The sequence below is a fragment of the Desmodus rotundus genome, chromosome 2 (assembly GCF_022682495.2).
Source record: "Desmodus rotundus isolate HL8 chromosome 2, HLdesRot8A.1, whole genome shotgun sequence".
Taxonomy (NCBI): Eukaryota; Metazoa; Chordata; class Mammalia; order Chiroptera; family Phyllostomidae; genus Desmodus; species Desmodus rotundus.
Genome location: NC_071388.1, coordinates 76,399,111 through 76,421,097, shown reverse-complemented (window position 1 = coordinate 76,421,097; position 21,987 = coordinate 76,399,111). Strand labels below are relative to the sequence as shown.

Genomic DNA, 21,987 nt, shown 5'->3' with positions numbered 1-21,987 from the left:
GGGATAAAGCTTTGGGCGGGTGTGGGTTTTCGTGCATGAAGGAGAAACGCTCATCCTGAGAAACTGGAGAGTGAACTGCACTATACCACCACATGGGCAGCTCACTGTAAACATACTTCCAGGCATTTGTCCTGTGCAGTCCCCTCATTTACTAACTGAGTACCTGGCCATGTGACAATCTATTTCTTAAAGCCAGCCACTGTACTGTAGCAAAACTTGGACTAGATTTTTAAATTATGAGAGGCCGTCTAGAGAAAGGCCCTTGAAGATGAGAGGTCATCTCAAACATCACAACTCCAGTCAGGCTCCCAGCTGGGAACAGCTGCAAGAGTGACCTCTGTTTAATCTTCATTAAGCCAAAGAACTACTCTGCTGAGTCCTGAGAAATAATGAATCATTTGGTTTTATACTAATAAGTGTTGGGTTGTATTGTCTCAATAGCAATAGATAACTGAAACATATACTTAATATTTCTCTCTACCAACTACCAAAGTGATTTACAGATAGTAGGTTATTCCTAAATTTCAGTAACTTAAATAATATAATTGTTCAGAGCAGAGCAGACTAAACAGACTAACAGAGCAGACTAAAACAAAAGAAAATCATATATATCTATGGTGTCATATTACTACTTGAGGTATAGTTTATTCATATAAATTCCAATTAATCTGACATTTAGATTAAATGTGAGTCAGAGATTTGGTTGTGAGATAACTTGTGGATAGACAGCAATAGGATAAAAGATAAAAAACATTATCAGAGGATGGAAAGGGGCAAACGAAACAAAGTATCAAGAGCACACATTGTAACTACTCATATTTCTGCAATCAAATAAATTATAATCAAGTAACAAGCCATAAAAGCAGATGAATCTAGGAGTAGCTCTGGATAAGCTGATAATCATTATCATTTGTTCAATATCAACTTTGCCAAACAATGGAAGGAGTTTTAAGGCATGTGTATAAGAACATAACTACACAGAGCAAACATACTGAGTAAAAGCCATCTAGCCATCAGCAATTACCACTCCCTGTAATTCTGTGGTCAATGCATGAAAAATTACCAACATTTAGTAATAGCTAATCACATAAATCACTGAATTATAAAACTATATAATTCTTTAAATATCTTTAAAACTTTATTTATAACAACTAATGCCCAGCTTCTCCAATTTTAAAACAGGTAAAACTACATGAACAGCACGTCTAATATGTTTATCCCAAGCTCTTACTATCTTCTTAATCTCATTGAATAGTTACTCATACATATGTATTCTTCTTTAGAATATTTTCCAATATAAAATATTTTATAAAGTTCCCCCAAAGGATCATGGGCAACTTATTTTTGTTTCATTATATAAATCCTTGTTATGAGTGAATAAAATTTTTGAATTCAACCTATTGATAAACTTCAATGAAATATTTTAATTTTTAAATATTGGAGGGAATTGACTCCTACTTCACAAAAATATACTTTTTATGCAAATATTAATTTTTTTCAAATGACCAAACTAATCATCATTGGAGGCTCTAGTGAACTTTTCAAAAACCAAGTGTTTTATAAATATATAAAATCTTTAAATATTCACATATAATATCCATAACCTTAGGTACATAAAAGTATGTTTTTCTTTATTCCCACCCCTTTTAATGAGTATGAATATAGAAAAAAGTCAATAAAGTCAATACAGTGCTATAGAAAACAAACCTATAAATAATTATTGAGAGGGAAATATCTCTATTTACTATTGAGAGGGAAATATCTCTACTTTGTTACTATTTACCAGTGAATAATTGTATTTATATATTTGTGTTTTGACTATAAGTCCTCAATCCAAACAATTCATATAGATTATCTTTATCATGGATATGTAAAAATTGTAAATGTATATATTTATTAGATTAATAAGCCTTCATAAAATAATTCGCATAAAGAAAAATTTTTATCTTGAAAACTCTAGGTATTATATTATGATACCAATGTGAAAGGTAATGTTCTAAAGTTTCAAAAATCATTTAAATGTGTAATAAATTATTTGAATGTTCCTTACCATGGCAAGAACCCTCGATTTCTTCATATCCGGTGCTACAGATGCACCTTCCAAGAGGAACCAGCCAATCCCCATCCGCTCCACAGTACAGTTTCGGAGTGTCACGCTCTTCTGCGCTCTTCACACAAGCACCCCTTACTTCCACCAAAGAGGAAGAGTCCACCCTTGGGATGGTGTCAGGAAACACGGCCAAGTTGCGAACGGTGAAGGGGCACTTCTTGTAGAAAACACGGACGGAGACCAGGGCAATGCAAGCCCCAATGTCTTGAAAAGCCAGATAAAATCCTTTCCTTTCTATAGGCCCCACCTCACGAATTTCAGTATTGAGTTTGAGGATACGATCACCCAAATCCATCTGGGTAAAACTTTCATCTGCAGCAATTGTATCGATCTTTGTATATTGGCTTGGCTTGAATTTAATTCCATGGGCCTCATCTGATTCCACATAGTACAGATTAAAGGTTTCTTTGCAAGTCCCAGAGACCCATGGGATGCTGTTACAATCCCTTAGTGTGAACTTCATTTCCACATAAATTTTCTGAGCTGCATCTCGGGAGATCCAGTTTGTACGAAGCCAATTGTTTTGGTTAGGTTCCATTACATTGCAAACCTGGTATGTGTGAATGGGCCTATTATGTTCATCCATTTCAGTAATGGCATCCCACTGCAAAAAAATAATAATAACAATTAAATGTTTATAGAACTACAGTGGTTACACAGAAATTTTCAACTTTTGCAAAAGAACATGAACAAAAAATATGCGAATGAAGGTATTCAAAGCAATAAATGCAGCAGGATTTTCCCCCCAAAAATACACCTCTTTGGTTAGGAGTATGGGTTTTGGACATACCAGCTGTCCTGGTGAATCTTAATTTCCTATATATTAGATGCATGACCAAGAGCTACTAAATTTAAGTTCTGTTTTTTTAAATGTAAAATGTACCTGGTTTCATAAGGTTGTTGTGAGGCATGAATTAGTTAATGTTTGTAAAGCACTTTAAATAGTTCCTGGTACACTGTAAGAATGCAAAATGGGAGTCAAGATGGTAAACACAGCTTGCCTCCTCGCACAACCACAGCAAAAATCACAACTAAACTATGAAACAAATATCATCCCAAATGTCAGAAAATCAAGCTATATGGAAGCCCGACAACCAGGGAATTAAAAAAGTCACATTCATGCAGACAGGTGGGGTGGGGGCGGAGATGCGGAGATACACAGAGACATGGAGATGTGGAGCTGGTGGTCCCAAACCACATGTGGTAGATAAAAATCAGGAGGGATATCTCAGGAGTGAGGAATCCCAGCCCCACATCAGACAATGCAGCCCAGGTTCCAGTGCTAGGAACATAAGTGCCCGTAAGTTCTGTCTGTAAAAACCACTGGGAGTTAGGGCAGAAGAAGAAACTGTGGGATTCTCAGGAGTCTCCTCTTAAGGGGCCCACAATGGACTTGGGACTTATGCAGACTCACTTCCTCTGGGCCCAGCACTGGGGCAGCAGCTATAAGGGCAACAGTGGCACATGGGGAGAAACTGAAGGGTCTGGCATCAGGGTGAGTGCCAAAGGCCAGGTAGTGGCATCAACCCTTTTCTGAGCTTTCCCTCACACAGAGCCACAGAGTGGCGACACCATATTGGAGACTCCATCAACCTGGTTCACACAGGTTGCTCCACCCTGGTGATTAACTAAGGTTCTGTTCCATTCAACTTATGTGTGTGCTTTTCTACAACAGGCCACACTACGAAGGGAGTCAAAGCAGCTCTACCTAATACATAGAAACAAACACAGGGAGGCTGCCAAACTGAGGACACAAAGAAATATGGCCCCAATGATAGAACAGAACAAAACTCCAGAAAAAGAACTAAACAACTGGAAATAAGCAATCTATCAGATGCAGAGTTCAAAACACTGGTTGTTAGGATGCTCAAGGAACTCACTGGGTATTGCAACAGCATAACAAAGATCCAGGCAGAGATGAAGGTTACACCAAGTGAAATAAAGAACAATTTACAGGGAAACAACAGTAGAGTGGATGAAGCCAAGAATCAAAACAATGATTTGGAACATAAGGAAGAAAAAAACACTCAATCAGAACAAGAAGAAGAAAAAAGAATTAAAAAAAAAGAAAGGACAGGGTAAGGAGCATCTGGAACAACTTCAAATGTACCTTCATTCAAATCATAGGGGTGCCAGAAGGAAAAAAGAAAGAGCAAGAAACTGAAAACTTATTTGAAAAAAATAGTGGAAGAAAACTTCCCTAATTTGATCCAGGAAGCACAGAGAGTTCCAAACAAGATGGACCCAAAGAGAAACATACCAAGATACATCATCATTAAACTACCAAAGATTAAAGACAAAGAGAAAATCTTAAAAGCAGCAAGAAAAAGCAGATAGTTACCTACAAAGGAGTTCCCATAGGACTGTTAGCTGATTTCTCAAAAGAAACTTTGCAGGCTAGAAGGGACTGGAAAGAAGTATTCCAAGTGATGATAAACAAGGACCTACAATCTAGACTACTCTACCAGGCAAGGCTATCATTTAGAATCAAAGTACAAATTGGTGAGTACAAAATAGACATGGGGATGTTAGGAACAGTATAGGAAATGGAGGAGCCAAAGAACTTATATATATGACCCATGGACATGAACTAAAGGTGGGGATTGCTGGAGGGAAAGGGGGATACTGGGTGGAGGGGGACAAAGGGGGGAAATTGGGACAACAATAATAACATAATTAATGAGATATATTTAAAAAAGTAAAAAACTCCAGGCTAGATGTCTTTACTGTTGAACTTTACCACATACTTAAGGAAGGAAAAAATAATCATACCCAAATTCTTTCAGAACACAGAGGAGGGAAAACTTCCCAATTTATTTTTACTTTAAAAAAATCCTTACTCAAGGATATATTTATTGATTTTAGAGAGAGAGGGAGGAGGAGAGAAACATTGATGTGAGAGAGGAATATTCATCAGTTGCTTCCAGTATGTGCCTCAACTGGGATCACACCTGCAACCCAAATATGTGCTCTGATTGGGAATTGAACCCGTAACCTTTTGGTGTATGAGACAATATTCCAACCAACTGAGTTTTCCAGCTAGGATCTTTCTAATTTATTTTATGAGGCCAGAATAACCTTGACATAAAAATTTGATAAAGATATTAGAGAAAAGAAGATTATAAACTGTTATCTTTCATGAACATAGATGCAAAAATCTGATTTCTCTTTGATGCAGCAATATCATTTCTAGGAGTTTGTCCTAAAGAAGCATCCTTGAAGTTGTACAAAGATTAACCATAGGATATCTAGTATAGTAATATTTTTAATTGTCAACATTGGAAACAACTTAAATGTCCCCAAAGTGTGACCAGTTAAATAAATATGGTACATTTATGATAGAATAGATAGCTATTAAAGTATGATAGAAATATGCATTGAAAAAGAAAAACTCCCTATATTTTAAGCATGTTGGCTTTTATTCTGAGCTGAATCACCATAATATCTTCCTTTTGCGTGTTTGCATACAAGCATTCTGCCATTTATTTGAATAGAAAAACCTTATTTATCTTTTAAAAAAAAAATTGCCCTGGCTGGTGTGGCTCAGTGGATTGAGTGCCAGACTGCAAACCAAAGAGTTGCCAGTTCAATTCCCAGTCAGGGCACATGCCTAGTTTGCAGACCAGGTTCCCAGTGGGGGACACTGAGAGGCAACCACACATTGATGTTTCTCTCCCTCCCTTCCCCTCTCTATAAAAATAAATAAAATATTTTTTAAAAATAAATTAATTAATGAATAAAAATGTTTGAGTACCTTGAAATTGTTAGTATCAGTATTTATCTAGAATAATGCATAATTCTATAATATAAATTTATATGTAATTGTATTTTATTTATAACAATATTTGTAATTTTCAATAAAAAATCATTCTGATAACGTTATAGCCTGTTTGGGAAAACAGGCTAATTATCGTAGTTCTCATTTCTATTAAAGTTGAGTGGAAATGATAAACTATTTTTATAGTGAATAAGTGTTTAGTTTTTTGATATTATAATTTAGATATTTATAATAAAATTATTTAATGCACTCTGTTTGCAGTTTCTCGTTTTAATTGGCTGTAAGAGTCATTTATCAAGCTCGCTGAGTGTCAGGTAGTGTAGTTCCCCATAGAGTGCCTACTTTCTTCAGTCTACAAGACTGTTCGGACACTCAGTACTTTCAATGATCTACTGTCAGTTTTCACAAATAAAAGGTTTATATTATCTACAAAAAACCTTAAAAATAATCTGTATCTTAAATTTGCATTTGTAAGTTGCTTGCTTGAAATTCAGAGAGTATTTTCTGGAAGTAACAGTGAGTTTCTGTGAAAAGAATTTTGAATATACACTCATTGTCAGGGATGATCCAATAACCTCAAAGATACTCACATAGTTACCCTTCTAAATACTTTTCATCCTAGTGTAGCCCTGGCCTTAGTAAGTGTTCAAAGGACAGCAATGCTTATGAATGGTGGTGGTTTTAGGTTTGGTGAAGAGGTAGGGCTTGAGCCTTGAAGAATTTTAAGCTTCAATAAGGCAGAGGGGGAAGAATAAACAGAAAATTAATGCATAACATTAACTTATAAGCATATATATTTTTTGCCATTTTAACCCTGTACAACATACATATATTCAGTGGGTAAAAGTTTTTGTCCCTCTTTAAAACAAACATATAATTTATTCCCTGCTCTGAAATATTTATATGTACATAAATCTGGTAATTGTAGAAATCACATGATGGAAATATGTATCAAACCAGACATTAATTCTGCTATAAAGTTGGTAATTCAGTCAGCTCCATGCTTTTACATAATAGGCACTAAACCCAAAATACTCTGACTTCTTGAGCTCATTAAAAAACATATTTTATGTAGGTATTAAAATAAAATACCAATACATAAAAAAGTTACCAATATACCTAAGGTAGAAAAGAGCACAGTAAATCAAAAATAAATCATACATGCCACACAGAGAAAAATATCTTGCCAACTATATCTGTTCTTATTGCCTGGATGAGTAGAATAGGAAGCTTTTTCTGTCTCACATTTTATAAGCCCTTTCTTTGAATAAAGGAGTGGGTAGGAGAATTACAAACTGATGGATGGAAAAATTTTCCTGCTCAATGAGATGTTTTGGTTAAGCAAGAATTAGTTATACAACAAAGGGTTCTTTCTTTAAAAAAAGCTTCAAGGGCACCTTAGATGTAATGATTCCTGAGGGCAACTATTTACATACTGAATTTATACTTGTCAAAGCTTTTTCACAAATATTTATTCCTTTGGTCCTCATCAGTCCAATTAAAAGCAAGACACATATTTTCTGTTTTACATTACTGATACAAAAAATCTAATACCTAAGCACTAAAGTAATTGCCTGGCGAAGCATAGACCAGGCCTTCTAACTTTATTTTCTGTTTTATTTTATATGTTTTTCTGGACAACTTGCTGGCCTGGGACAGACTGTACCTTCCAGAACTAGCTAATTCTTAGAGACAGCAAAGGGCTCTGGGCCTAGAGAATATCTTCCGTATGTAAACCGACCAACCCTGAGTCTATAGCCCCGATCATAACCTTCCTAACTCTCACATACCAAACTAATTATTTCCCCTGCCCTAAATCATCCCAGAGCCCTACCCGTCAACAAGAGACCACCCCAAGAACTGTATCCAACATTTACATTATTAGAACAAACACCCACATGGGTCATGAGGCATTCTTCCTGGCAACCTTTTGGAGGATAAGGGATTCTTGTTTAACCAAAAGTTCTCTATTCATCACATGTAATGCATGTATACACTCTTCAAAAAGGACTCAAGATAACCATAGGACAGAAGAAATTCTCTGCTCTTCTTACTCAAACCGTAAGAACAGATATATTCTATTCTGCAGAAGCATTAAGTGAGGAGGCCATTAGTCTGAGATGGCTCTAATGCCCTGGGAGCCTATGAAAGCAAACTGAAATCTAAGCTTTAGTAAATTCCTGCACATTCTTGTAAGCTTAAGAAATCAAAACCTAAGAACAGGTGATCACAAGTAATCAACGAGACTTTCCCAAATTAAACAACTGCTTAAGCAATAGACAATGAAGTGATTTCCTTGCTTGGCTTCCTTCCACATCCGCACTATAAACCGTTTCCTCTGGCTCCTGTTGGCAGAGTAACCCCAACCACTCTTGGTGTGATGCTGCCTGATTCAAACTGATGTTGGCTCAATAAACTCTTAAAATTTTTAATATGCGTCAGTTTATCTTTTAGTATATGTATAATCTGAGTTTTGCTTCACTGATATTATTTATCAGTGAATTGTTTTATATATTAGTATTTGTCTTTAAAATATAAAAATTCAAGTAAACAACATGAGACAGAAGAGTTGGAATAGTTCATGTTTGGTTCCTATCATGTAAAAGCAAGTGGGGGACTGACCAACGGTTTTAACAGTAGAATTAATGACAGATTTAATTATTTCATCATGTATTTCCTGCAATTACAAGGTTTATGTAAATGTAAATATTTCACACTGGAGAATAAGTTTATATGTGTTATTGTTTTAAATGGGGCAGGGACTTCTATGCCCTTGAAAACACTTGGCACAGAACTAAAGTTGCCAAAAGTGTGTACATAATACAGCCTAATGCTTCCAGCACTTAGCAATATTTCTCCACCAATGGATTACTTGGGCAGTCCCTTTAATGTGAATGTTTGTTAGAAGTGATAGGAAATGTAAAGAACTCTGAACAGTTACTTAATCCATTTATGCCTAAGAGTTCTCTAAAAACCCATCCCCAACCACACACAGTAAGTTTTCATTTTTGTTTTTTTTCCATAGCAAGCTAAATAAAGTAGGCCAAATAGCTGAATTCTCTTGGGGCATAAAAAGTTAGAACAATACAATTAATTCCTAAAGCAACTGACAAATACTGTGGAATAAGATGGCTTTCCTTTCTCAAACAACAACAAAAAGGCAATCTAGCCAAGAATATTAAGATAAATTGCTGGTAAATTGACCCAAACACCCAAGGTTCTTACATATATCTCTCAAATTTATACCTCTTCCCTTTGAAAATCTTTAGAATTCAATGGGAAAATAAATATTTATTTCAAAAATAAATTTAGAAATTCTAAAATAAAAGCAGGCAGTTTGTTTCTCAAAAATAAGTCAGGTGGTGAAAGACAAATACTGTATGGTCTCACCTATAAGTGGAACCTAATCAACAAAACAAACAAGAAAGCAAATTATAACCAGGACACTGAAATAAAGAACAAACTAATAGTGACCAGAGCGGAGGGGGGAGGGGGTAACAGGAGAAAGAAGGGAAAGGATCCACAAGGAACATGTATAATGGACCCATGGAAAAAGCCAAAAGGGGGTAGGATTGAGGGTGGGGTGGAGGTAGTGGTGGGGAAGGGAAATGGAGACAACTGTACTTGAACAACAATAAAAAATCATTAAAACATAAAAAATAAATAAAAAAGAGGGCTGATGGAAAGCTAACTGTAATTTCAAATGGCAGTGATAAATCCTGATAATTTATTCAAATTTGGACCATAGCTTAAGAAAACTTGTAGCAAAAGAAAAGAGCTGTTACCCTCATGCCTACATGCTCAACTCTGCATCTCCAGAGAGAAAAAGGAGAGGCTCAAAGCACACCCTCGATACCTCAGGATCCTAAGCAACTGCAAGGCTAGTCTGATTTAAGGAGAACATCATTGAAAATCAATGTTAAATATGCTGATATTAAGAACCAGGGAAGGAAGTACTCTAATCACATTGAATAATGAAACAGCTGTAGAAAAATATTTTGGTGTCTACCTTTACCTCTGCTTCCTAAGTATACAAGTACTTCTTTATAAGTATGTGGAAGTGCTTTCCATTCTTCCCTTTTCTCTGCCTGCCTTTTAAAAATCACACATAATACCATAATGTACTATAATAGTAAAACCACTTAAATGTCAAATTTATTTCTGCTCCCATTTGTAACAGATCCCAGTTATAATCTAAAAGTGAGATAAATAGGGGGTAAAAATACTTTTCCTTAATTTATTTCTCAAAATGTGTTTATGATAAATAAAGGGGAAATACACAAAAATAGACTACAACAAAAGATCATTTAAGAGAGAGAACACAAAAGACCAGATGCCTTGTTAAATTAACTAGTATTATATTGGTAGATGCTTATTTAATAAAGCAGATAGCCAATTATTATTCAGATTTTTAAATAAAAATAAAAGATAATTTCAAGATAGACTAAAATAAAACAAAGAAGCAACAATAAAATCATGTGATCACATAAGCAATAATTCCTAGTTAGGTTCCCTGTATAACTTGTTACCAAGTGTTTGCAGTAAATGGCAGTAGCTAATTATTCTTCAACATAAACTAAGTTTAAATAAGGAAGGGAGGCAGGTGAGGGGGAAAACTCTTTAACTTTATTCTCTGAATGAAAAAAAACAGAACTGAGAATGAAGAGAAGTCTTCATCTCCTAAAATGGCACACATCTGATCTGTTTCAAACATTCTACCTCTTACCTTCCATAATCCAAATAAACTGAGTTGTTGAATCTACACAAGCATCTCATTATGTAATGCTGTAGTGGCTTAATTTTTAAATTATAACCCTCTAATATTCTCCACCAAAGAAAAGCTTGTTATAGGTGCCTTCTCATTCTAATGTGATATTTTCCTCAGAACCACTTAAATATTCACTTTGAGTCAATATACTGACGTAAACTTAGAAAATTAGCACCCTGAATTCTGCTGCCAGGCATGTAGTTAATAACATAAATCTGTTTTTGTAGCAGAAAAGTGAAGGCTTTGCATTTAAATGATAACTAGTTTCAAAGAATAAAACAAGAAGCGAAATGCATCATGTGCAGATACACTTCTGTTTCACTTTGGGCGAACATAAAACCTTTTTATGAGCACTAAAAAGATTTATTAGAAAAAGTATGAACTCAATGGCACGTCTGGAAGACAACTACTGAGACTAAGTAAATTTTATAAATAAATGTATTACTTTTGGTGCAATTGTCCTATTAAGATCAAAATATTAAAGAAGAAGAATTTCCACTGAGAAGAAATGATTCTTCCCATTAAAAATTATCACAATATAGTCATGAAAACTAAAAATTATTTTTTTCCTGTGACTAGTTTAATTTTATAGTTGTTCAGTACAGTTTTCTCGATTTCCCTACCACCGCTTAAATAGAGTCCATCTTCTGAATGTCTAAAATCCTTAATTGGTATAAAAAGTAAAGATTTTCACTTAACAATGAATAAGATGCTGCTAATATCATCTCTGAATTGGATTTCTATAACATATATGTAATAAATATTTATATTAATTATTACATCTTATGTTTAACAACACATGAATACCATGCTGGGTGCCACATTACTTCACAAATATAGAAAGCATATAAAAAAATCTCACAAACCACAATTAATTTCATTCTTGTATGGTAGAGAGAATAAAGCATGCTATCCTTGATTTATGGATACAGAAACTTACTGAAAAAAGGGAATTAACCTGAGCTTACAAAGAACACAGAATCAACACCACAATTATCTGAAAAGTTCTATTGGCCCATGAGGCTTTAAACTAAAACAAATTTAAGAAGCATGTAATCCCCATGAGGGCAGGGACTTGGTTTTATTTACTTCTGTATCCTCAGTACCAAGGGGATACAATACTAGAATCACAATAGGTTCCTAATATTTGTTGAACACAGAAATTAATAATGGAAGGTTTAAATTCTAACTAAAACAATTCTGAATGCTTCCACTAATGGGAGACTAACTACTTCTTAAATCTGGATTCTAAACATCACATATTACTGAGAGAGATACAAACTTTGAACAATGTCTTAAACTAATCATCTCATTTTAGAGATTTCATAATAACTTAGCTGAACATAGAAATATCAGGTGACTGAAATGAAGCCTGCAAACACCAAATGAGTTAGTCAGCATTACGCTAGTGCACATTTAAGTTAGGACGAAAACTCAGATTTAGAACTGAGAGGTTCGTTCATTCCCCTCCCCACCCCTGGATGTTTTCAAGATAGAGGAAGGAGGAGATAAAAATGGAATCAAGAAATGTGTCTGCATCAGGAGAAAGAGTGAACTGGTCAGTTGATACAATACTCAGGAGGCTTAGAATGTATCCTTTAATAGATAACTTGAATATAAAAAGACTGCTTACTGATCCAGTCAGACCATCTATCTTTGCGCTGATTAATAATAACGTCTATAGCTCCTTGTACTTTAACTAAAAGGCATAGTATTTAAGTATATTAAATTATGAATTGTAAGCCTTACAAACATAAAGTATGAAATAAATGAATATTTGAACTGTACATGTTGATGCAAATTGGGAGAAGAAACCCCTAAGAGTGTGATGTTCTATACACACTAGAGAAGAAAATGATTATTGAAGGAAGGAGTATTGAAGCTAAAATGCTCTGGTAGATCCAGTAAAATACAGACACCCACTACCTCCTGCATTTGATAAAAGATTTATGGCCGCTACGACAAGAAAAGGTTTGGTGGAGTGCCAATGTGAGCAGAAGCACAGTCTTCATGAAGAAAACTGTGGAAAAGAATGCTTTCTTATTGTACACATGTAATGTGTAAAATAAATTTGTTGAGATTCTTTCAAGCTAAAATGATGACTGTGTACAGATATTCTTAGTTTATGGTCTGGCTCATGAATGTTATTTAGCATTTCACAAGCATGGTTTTGGCTTGGTTTTTCAAAACACATTAGACCTATACAGTTCAATTAAAATTCTAAATCTACCCAGGACCACAGTTCCATAGGAATGGTTGCCAGTAGGTCAAAATGTCAATCTTGACATCAGATGCCCACATGTGCAACTATACCCAATGATCATCAGCAACGCCAACGGCTTCTAAGTTTTGTCTGCATTAACTGACTTAAAGGTGTAAATCATACGTGATACATATGAATGTCTGACATGAATAAAGTTACTACAGGTTACAATAATTAATTTTATTAATTATTTGGCATATTTGTACTTAATGATTCTTAAACATAGCAGTAGAAAAACTGTAAAAACACAGGCACTATTCTTTTCAAATAACTCTGTGAAACTGATTTCTAATTAATAAAAATTATTTTAGAATATCAAATCAGGTGTAGGTAGTTAAAAGGGAAATTTGATATTACTGACCTAAATTGAGAATTTTTCCCTACACACATCCAATTTCTAATTTCACAAATTATTAATTATCTAGATTATAGTTTACATCTCTTATATGCTTCCATGTAAGAATGCTTAAAAGACCAGCATGCCTTTAAATAGGATCTGGCACAATTATTACTGTGCCAAAAGTCAGACAGTGTAATAAACTTACCCTATTATTTCTAACAACATTTAGAAAAGTTTATTCATAGGAAAAACAAAGCAAAACAATATAGTATTCAAAGCTAACTAAATAACAATACTTAGTAATCATTATCCTTGCAAGCTTCAAGGAAAAAAAACTATCTTTGGATAGTACATATTATATTCACAGAATAATAAACTAAAATTGCTATGAGCATAGTAATAAAAAACATAAGGCATCACATAGAGTTTTAAGGTCATGTTGAGAACATAAATCTTTCAGCTCTAAAATGTATTACACAGAAAAAATGAACTTAGGCTTTTAGGTACTTTGTAACAGACAAAAATTATTAGATATTAATCATCATGTATACTTTCATGATTAATCCAATCTTCTTAGGATAGAAGAATATGAGGGTGTTATAAATAAATATTTATGAAACATTTTATGTGAAGGTATTCTGAAAATAAGTGGAACATATATGCCTTTGAGTATGTGTTTGTTCACATTTTTTTCTATAAAAGTTTACAATTCACATATCCAATAAGCAAAATATTACACATTTCCTAAGAGCTAAAAATTAAAAGGACATGGAATTAAGGTAAGTGCTATATAATATATACCTAAATAGATACAGTTCCACAATTAAGAAGCTTACTTTCAAAGTCATTATTATCTCTAACATATACTTAAAGTATACACATATATATTTTGAGTGATAATTTAAGCTAAATGCAACAGCTTATATATTAATAGAAATAAATCAATGAATGTACATGTCTGAACAAGTAGAAATATAAAGCAGAATATATCAAAAATGTAAAAAATAAGTTATAAGGGGACAAGAAAAATGTCAAGCATATATATAGAAGGTATACAATAGATCCTGACAGAAGACCAAATATATATGTAAGTTACCAAATAACTATTGTTAAATATCCATTTTGAAAAGATGAATATTCCCAGATTTTATAAGAAACATACTCCAACTACAACCCACATATTAGCTGTAGACCACTCTCTTTGCTCTAAATTTCTTCAAGCACATAAAATTCATCTCTTTTTCTATTCAGATTTTTTAGTTTCATTCTCTCTCCTATTTCCAAACTTGAGTTCAAAAATAAAAAAAAATTGCTTAGGAAAAGGATCTTCCAATAATTAAAACATACACATCCACAGACACACAACATAACTGTTATATATTTGCATGTTTCTAATAAGACTAAAAATGAAAGCAAAATAATCTAAAACAGTGAAGAGTAGAAGGACTTCCTAGAAAAAATATTGGCACATGATGGCCACCAATCATGAAAAACTTGGCAATATAGTTAAGATTTCTAAGAATGTACAGAGGCCACTGATCTAGTATATCAACCTTGAGAATTTTATCATAATACTGTTTAAAAAGTAATTCAGTAATAGCAAAGTGATAGAATGTAATCTAGTCATTAAAATTCATGTTTAAAAGAATATTTATGGCATAAAAACACAAAGATCAGTGGAACAGAATAGAGTGCCAAGAAATAAACTCACCCCCATGTGGTCAATTACATGTGACAAAAGAGGCAAGAACAATGGGGTAAAGGCATTGTATTCAATAAATGTGAAAACTGAATAGATATATGCTAAAAATGAAAGTAGACCACTTTCACCATATCCAAGAATAAACTCAAAATGGATTAATGATTTAAATGTAAGACCTGAAAACATAAAACTAGGAGAAAACATAGGCAGTAAACTGACATGGCTCTTAGTAATACTTTTCAAGTATGTATCTTCAGGCAAGAGAAACAAAATAAATAAATAAACAAATGGGACTATATAGTTTTCCCATGTAAAAATGGGATAACAAGTTTTGTACAGAAAAGGAAATCATCAACAAAATGAAAAGATAATCTACTTAATGGGAGTAGATATTCACTAATGACACATCTGATATTCACAAAGGATTGACATTCAAAATACATAAGGAACTCATACACCTTAACATAAAAAAACAAACAATCCAATTAAGAAATGGGCAGAGGACCTAGATAGACATTTCTGCAAATAGGACATACAGATGGCCAGCAGACATACCAAAATTGTCCAGTGTCACTAATCACTGGAGAAATGCAAATAGAAACAAAATATTATCCCACCCCTGTCAGAATGGCTATCATCAAAAAACCAACAAACAAGTGTTGGCAAGATGTGGAGAAGAGGGGACTGTCATGCTTTATTGGTGGGACTGCAAATTGGGCAGCCACTATGGAAAACAGCATGGGGGTTCCTCAAAAACTTAAAAATAGAATTTCCATACCCCCACTTCTGGGTATTTATACAAAGAAATCAAAAACACTAATATGAAAAGATATACGCATCCCTATGTTTATTGAAATATTATTTACAATAGCCAAGATATTGTCTAAACATTCATTGATAGACAATTGAAAAAAGAGGTGGTACATATATATAGTGGAATTTGACTTGGCCATAAAAAAAGAATGAAATCTTACCATTTGAGATAACATCGATGAACCCAGAAGATATTATGCTAAATGAAATAAGTCAGAGAATGAAAAATACCATATAATTTCATTTTTATGTGGAATCCAAAGAACAAAAATAGAAGGGAGCTACATTAAAAGTCTTATTCCTTCTAATCTTGGCAAATTGGGAAACAGGGTTGCAATACCTTGGAGATACAGCCGTATTTTATCCAATACTAGACGTTTGTATATACTAATTACCACAGAGGTCATTTTTCACTTCATATGAACATGTGCAAGAGAGGTAACTCTCTTGTTTAAAACACAGTATTTTTCCTCACTAGTTCATATATCAGCAAATCTTGTCACTTTTGTGTAAGAAAGAGAAGAAAACAGAAAGAACTCTAGTTAGTAAAATGGTGAGTGCTTGTTTGAAAATAATCTTAAACTGTCTTTCTTGGAGGAACAGAACTATCTAAGCGTGTCTGGCAATCTGCACCCTACAGAAGTGCTTTCACTGGATGGGTTGCAATAAGCTGTGAATACTGGTAAAGAATTCCTCCGGAAGAAAGAAAAAAGTCAACCTACAGTTGACCCAGTAACAAAATCCTCAACATTGGAAAGTTGAAAAGGAAAGCATATTTTTTTTTAGTGTAAATCCCATAAACAGATGAGGGTATTAAAATTAGTGTGAGTGAGTTGATACCAGTGTTATCCTAATTTGAATTTGCCTATTGATGTTATATGTAGAGATGACAAATTAATGCAGCTATTACTAGTGTTAATATTAAGTTATGAAAACATTTTCTCTTATTCTTTTGCTCTTTTGTTTACAAGTGGATTTCAGCTTATTCCTAAAAGTGTTCCTCAGTACTTCTTCCTTTTTCAATTCTTTTTTCTTACACATCGAAATTTTGTTCCTGTCTTTCACAAACCACTACTGGGAATGACAAATTACTAAGTGGGATTCAAAGGGCACATGTAGGTGACTGAACAAGTGTAGTAGACCAGGAAATGAAGGTGTGAACCATGCTGCCTCTCTACATAAAGCTCCTTCTGCCAGAATGAGGCAAATTTGCTTTAGCTAAAATAAGATATTTAAACCTAAAGGTGAAGGTTAAAAAAAATCTATACATTTTCACAATGCAATACAGAAAGTAACCTTGGGTATATTTGCCTGCATTCTAAGGTCCCGATTCTTTTGAAAATGGAACTTCTTTATTTGACATAATTACTGCTGAAGTATGCTTAGAATGCTATCCTATATAGTGAAGCCTTCTAAAAGTGGCTTTAGTAATTAGGACCCAGTACGGATCCTGATAGAACTGGAAGGAAGAAGATCATCATGTTACGTTCTGCCTCCATTGCATTACCCAATTCTGTCTCTGTTCCACAAACTAGCATATGCACCAATTCAGTGCAACTCTCTTGTACTGGAGATAGTCAAATCTAAAAACTTATCTCCTTGAATGGCATTCAATGTCTTTCATGGTCTGATATTGATTAACTTCAATTTCACTGCTTTCCTGTATCAGGTGCTATCAGTGCTCTGCCATTTCTTCCTGCCTTTCATGGTGCTGTAAAATCAACTCTGTGCATGAGGCCTGTTTTTTCATTCCCCCAAACTGCAGGAGGCTTTTCTGTCTGTGTACACACTAGGTTGGAAGTGCTAAGGAATTAACATCCCTTGAGGAAAATCCCTCAACAAATAACTCGTGGAATTTAGTGTGTGAGACATATGTTTTGGAATTAAGCTCCACGTAGCCACGGTATTAGCTAGCTTAACAAAGCACCCTTTACTGCTGCCACCCCTTTTCTGTACCACTTGTCTTCCTCGAGCCATGCTCCCTGTATCTCCCAAATGAACTATGTGAACTCAAATTCTTGTTTCAGCATCAGCTTACAAAGAAAGTGCAACTATGACAGTTGGCACAAAAAAATGATTCTAGCAAGCAATTATCCCAGTAACTGATTACTCACTGGCCAAATGGCAACACGGATTCTCCACTCCTGGCAGTTAGTGTAATAGTGATAACTCCTGGCATTCTGAAGTATCTCAATTATTAACATTCTTACCTGTGGTGAACCCAAAGTAAATGGTTTGCGTTGGTTTATGTAATTATCTCAAGACTTGAGAGAATAATACTGCAGGAAGAAAAGTAATTATTAGGATAATGGTTATTGTTAAATGCTATCAGTGCACTGGAGGAAGAAAAATGACATACTCAATCCAACTAATACCCAATCAGGGCATGGAGTGAAATAAAAAGCTTCTTAAAAAATAAATAATAGCATTTACAGAAACATTAGTCTTCTGCAGCCAAAAGGCAGTAGAGATGCAAATCAAGCTCAGGACCTGACTATGCAAGGAATCAAACTGCAAAGAAGATTAATTCACAGCCTTATTGTATCTCTTACATTAAAGTGAAGCATGGATTGGGGAGGAAATAAGATGTAGAATAGATATGGTTGGATATATTTGAGAACTTAAATCTCCAGAGTTCCCTAAAACTTATGGGCCTGCAGAAATGGCTCATGCACCATTACTAGAGGAAAACAACCCCATTTTGCTTAGAGAATATTCATTGGCCTCACCTGAGACAGATATCTAGCAAGGTCAAACCTGCCCTCTTCATGATCTCCCTTTCCAATTCTTTCAAGTCTTCCAGGCCAGTAACTATAGTTCCTTCTCAATATAATCCAACTGTGGAATACTCTCTCTTTATTGGGAGGAAAGGGAGTACCAATCAAAAAACTGCAGGTGTAGGTTGCTATGGACAGGCAGGAATCGAGAAATCATGTTTGGGAATGGATCTTAAGACTATTGAATGTAAGGCCAGATAAAAGACAGTTTATTGATATGAGAACACTCACTACGACCCAGAATTTAATAACACCTCGAGCCAGTCATTATATTCTGTTAGGATACTTCTTTAAAATGAAATTGGGTTGGAGAAGGATGATAATGACCTAGAGTAAAAGAAATAGAAATACTTGTACAAAGTTTGATGAAGGCTAAAAGTTTAGAGAGATAAGCTTGTTAGACTAGATTTATTAAAGAACACAAGAGAACCCACCTGCTGCCTATATTCCTGGGATGGCCCTGAAGACAAGCCACTCACAAAAGCAAAAAGGAATGTGCTAATGAAAAGAGCCCCATCTTGAAAACTCGGCTATGGTTATCCTTTACAGACCAGACCTGAAGGAAAAGTCTGGGGTCTGCATATGAAAATGATCCACTAGTTTCAGGAGAAATGATGGGATTCTCGCATAGTAGAGGCCAGATGGCAACACTCAGCTGTAAGAGGGAAGGTGGATGTAATTGTTCTTAGTGTCAAAATGGGCAGCCAAGACTGAATAACACACAAGGATCTGTGGCACTGGCTAACAGATTTTGATGTACCCAGAATTGAGATCAATAAGAAACCAATGAGGGTACTGCTGGATCTACAAAACCAAAGAATAAGAGCAGGTGACATCTAAGCTAATTCAGCTCTGACAATGAAATCATTATTCTACACCTCTTCCTGCACTGCATCCCTAAGCCCACAAGTGAAAAGCAGGCTAAGTTCTTTTGAGGAAGGTATACATAATGCCAGAGGCCACAAGTGCTGAGGAATTAACACGGTCCAAAGCAGTCCTTAACCAAAGAACTCCAGAGAACTGATTGGCAAATACAATAGTAGCACACTTGCTTTGGAGGGGTGGGTAAAAACTCTGAGGCACCTCTCAAAGACATTTCTTGCACTTGAACCATCTTCTCAATCTCTGTTTATGTTTAGGTTCCAGGTTCTCTGTAAACCATGCTATCGAAAAAATGAAATAATATTTTAGACTTTCTTATTCCTTTCTCTTGTCCACCTATGCCCATCATTGTCTTCCCTAGTACATCTTTACCCATCCAAATTCTATTCACACTTTAGAAAATTTTCAGAAGCCACCAGTTAAATAAAGCTTCCTTAATCTCCGTAAGTAGAGTTTTTCCTCCACTTCACGAGCAATACTGAAGAAAACATAATATTCAGGACAACTATAAACTTACACACAAAAGAATGAATTTGGATCCCTTTCTTGTACTCTTCATAGACTTAAATGTAAGAATTACAGCTTTAAAAATCTTAAAGAAAAGAAAAGAAAAGAAAAAATATATTACGGTACTTGGACTTAACTTTTGCGCTGAAAATAATATGAAGAAAGTATTAGCCAAAAGAATGTGTGAAACTATTTGTAAATCATATGTCTGATAAGGGACTTGTACCTAGTGTAAAGAAAAAACAGACAAATGGCTGATAAGCACACAAAAAGCTCTCAAATCATTAACCATTAGGGAAACACAAATCAAAACCAAAATGAGAAACCACCACACACCCACCAGGATGACTATAAACAAATTAACAGACAATAATCAGTGTTGGTGAAAATGTAGAGAAACAAACTTTCATATATTGCTGGTGGGAATGTAAAGAGGCACGGCTGCATAAAAACAGTTTGCCAGTTTTTCAAAATGTTAAACATAGAGTTACCATGTGACCCAGAAATTTCATTTCTCTGTACATACTCAACCCCCCCCATATTTCCACACGAAAACTTATAAATGAACGTTCACAGCAGCATTATTATACTAACCTGAAATGGAAACATCCTAAATATCCACCAAAGGATGAATAAATCAAAAACTTTATACTCATATAATTGAATAGCATTTGACAATAAAAAAAGTAATCAATAAATGTTAAATGGATAAACTAAATCCATGCTACAAAATGGATGAATCTGGAAGACATATGGTAAATAAAAGAAGCTAGTGACAAAACACTACACACATTGTGCCCAGTACAGGAAGTTGCAGGGAGGTGAGTTGGGGGTTGGGGAGGGATTGCTAATGAGAACAGGGTTTTTAATATATTCTAAGCTTTGTGCTGATGATTGCACAGCTCTGTGAGTATACCAAAATCATTGACTTGTACACTTTATTTATTTATTTTTTTTTAAAATATATTTATTGATTATGCTATTACAGTTGTCCCATTTCCCCCCCCACTCCACTCCATCCTTCCCACCCCCCTCCCTCCCACATTCCCCCCCCATAGTTCATGTCCATGGGTCATACTTATAAGTTCTTTGGCTTCTACATTTCCTACACTATTTTTACCCTCCCCCTGTCTATTTTCCACCTATCATCTATGCTACTTATTCTCTGTACCTTTCCCCCCTCTCCCCCTCCCACTCCCTTATTGACAACCCTCATGTTCTAGTTGTTTGCCTAGTTTGCTCTCGTTTTTGTTTTATGTGTGGTCGTTAATAACTGTGAGTTTGGTGTCATTTTTACTGTTCCTATTTTTGATCTTTTTCTTAGGTAACTCCCTTTAACATTTCATATAATAAGGGCTTGGTGATGATGAGCCTTTTCAACTTGACCTTATCTGAGAAGCACTTTATCCTCCCTTCCATTCTAAATGATAGCTTTGCTGGATATAGTAATCTTGGACGTAGGTCCTTGCGTTTAATCTTGGGTAATGTAATTATGATGTGTCTTGTTGTGTTCCTCCTTGGGTCCAGCTTCTTTGGGACTCTCTGAGCTTCCTGGACTTCCCGGAAGTCTATTTCCTTTGCCAGATCGGGGAAGTTCTCCATTATTTGTTCAAATAAGTTTTCAATTTTTTGTTCTTCCTCTTCTCCTTCTGTCACCCCTATAATTCGGATGTTGGAACGTTTCAAGGTGTCCTGGAGGTTCCTAAGCCTCTCCTCATTTTTCCAAGTTCTTGTTTCTTCATTCTTTTCTGGTTGAATGTTTGTTTCTTCCTTCTGGTCCATACCATTGATTTGAGTCCCAGTTTCCTTCTCATCACTATTGGTTCCCTGTACATTTTCCTTTGTTTCTGTTAGCATAGGCTTCATTTTTTCATCTGTTTTTCGAATAGATTCAACCAAGTCTGTGAGCATATTGATAACCAGTGCTTTGAACTGTGCATCCGATAGGTTGGCTATCTCTTCGTCGCTTAGTTGTATTTTTTCTGGAGCTTTGAAGTGTTCTGTCATTTGGGCCATTTTTTTTGTTTGCTTGTCTTGGCGCGTCTGT

General features: G+C 34.9%; 1 protein-coding gene across 2 annotated transcripts in view; it reads right to left on the bottom strand.

The window, feature by feature from the left end:
- Positions 1-21,987, bottom strand: part of EPHA6 (EPH receptor A6) — an 876,611-nt gene that overhangs the window by 740,285 nt on the left and 114,339 nt on the right. For both annotated transcript variants that reach the window (XM_053918286.1, XM_053918285.1), the window contains exon 3: positions 2,051-2,714. In XM_053918286.1, the coding sequence (XP_053774261.1) occupies positions 2,051-2,714 (664 nt within the window). The remainder of the gene's footprint in view (positions 1-2,050; positions 2,715-21,987) is intronic.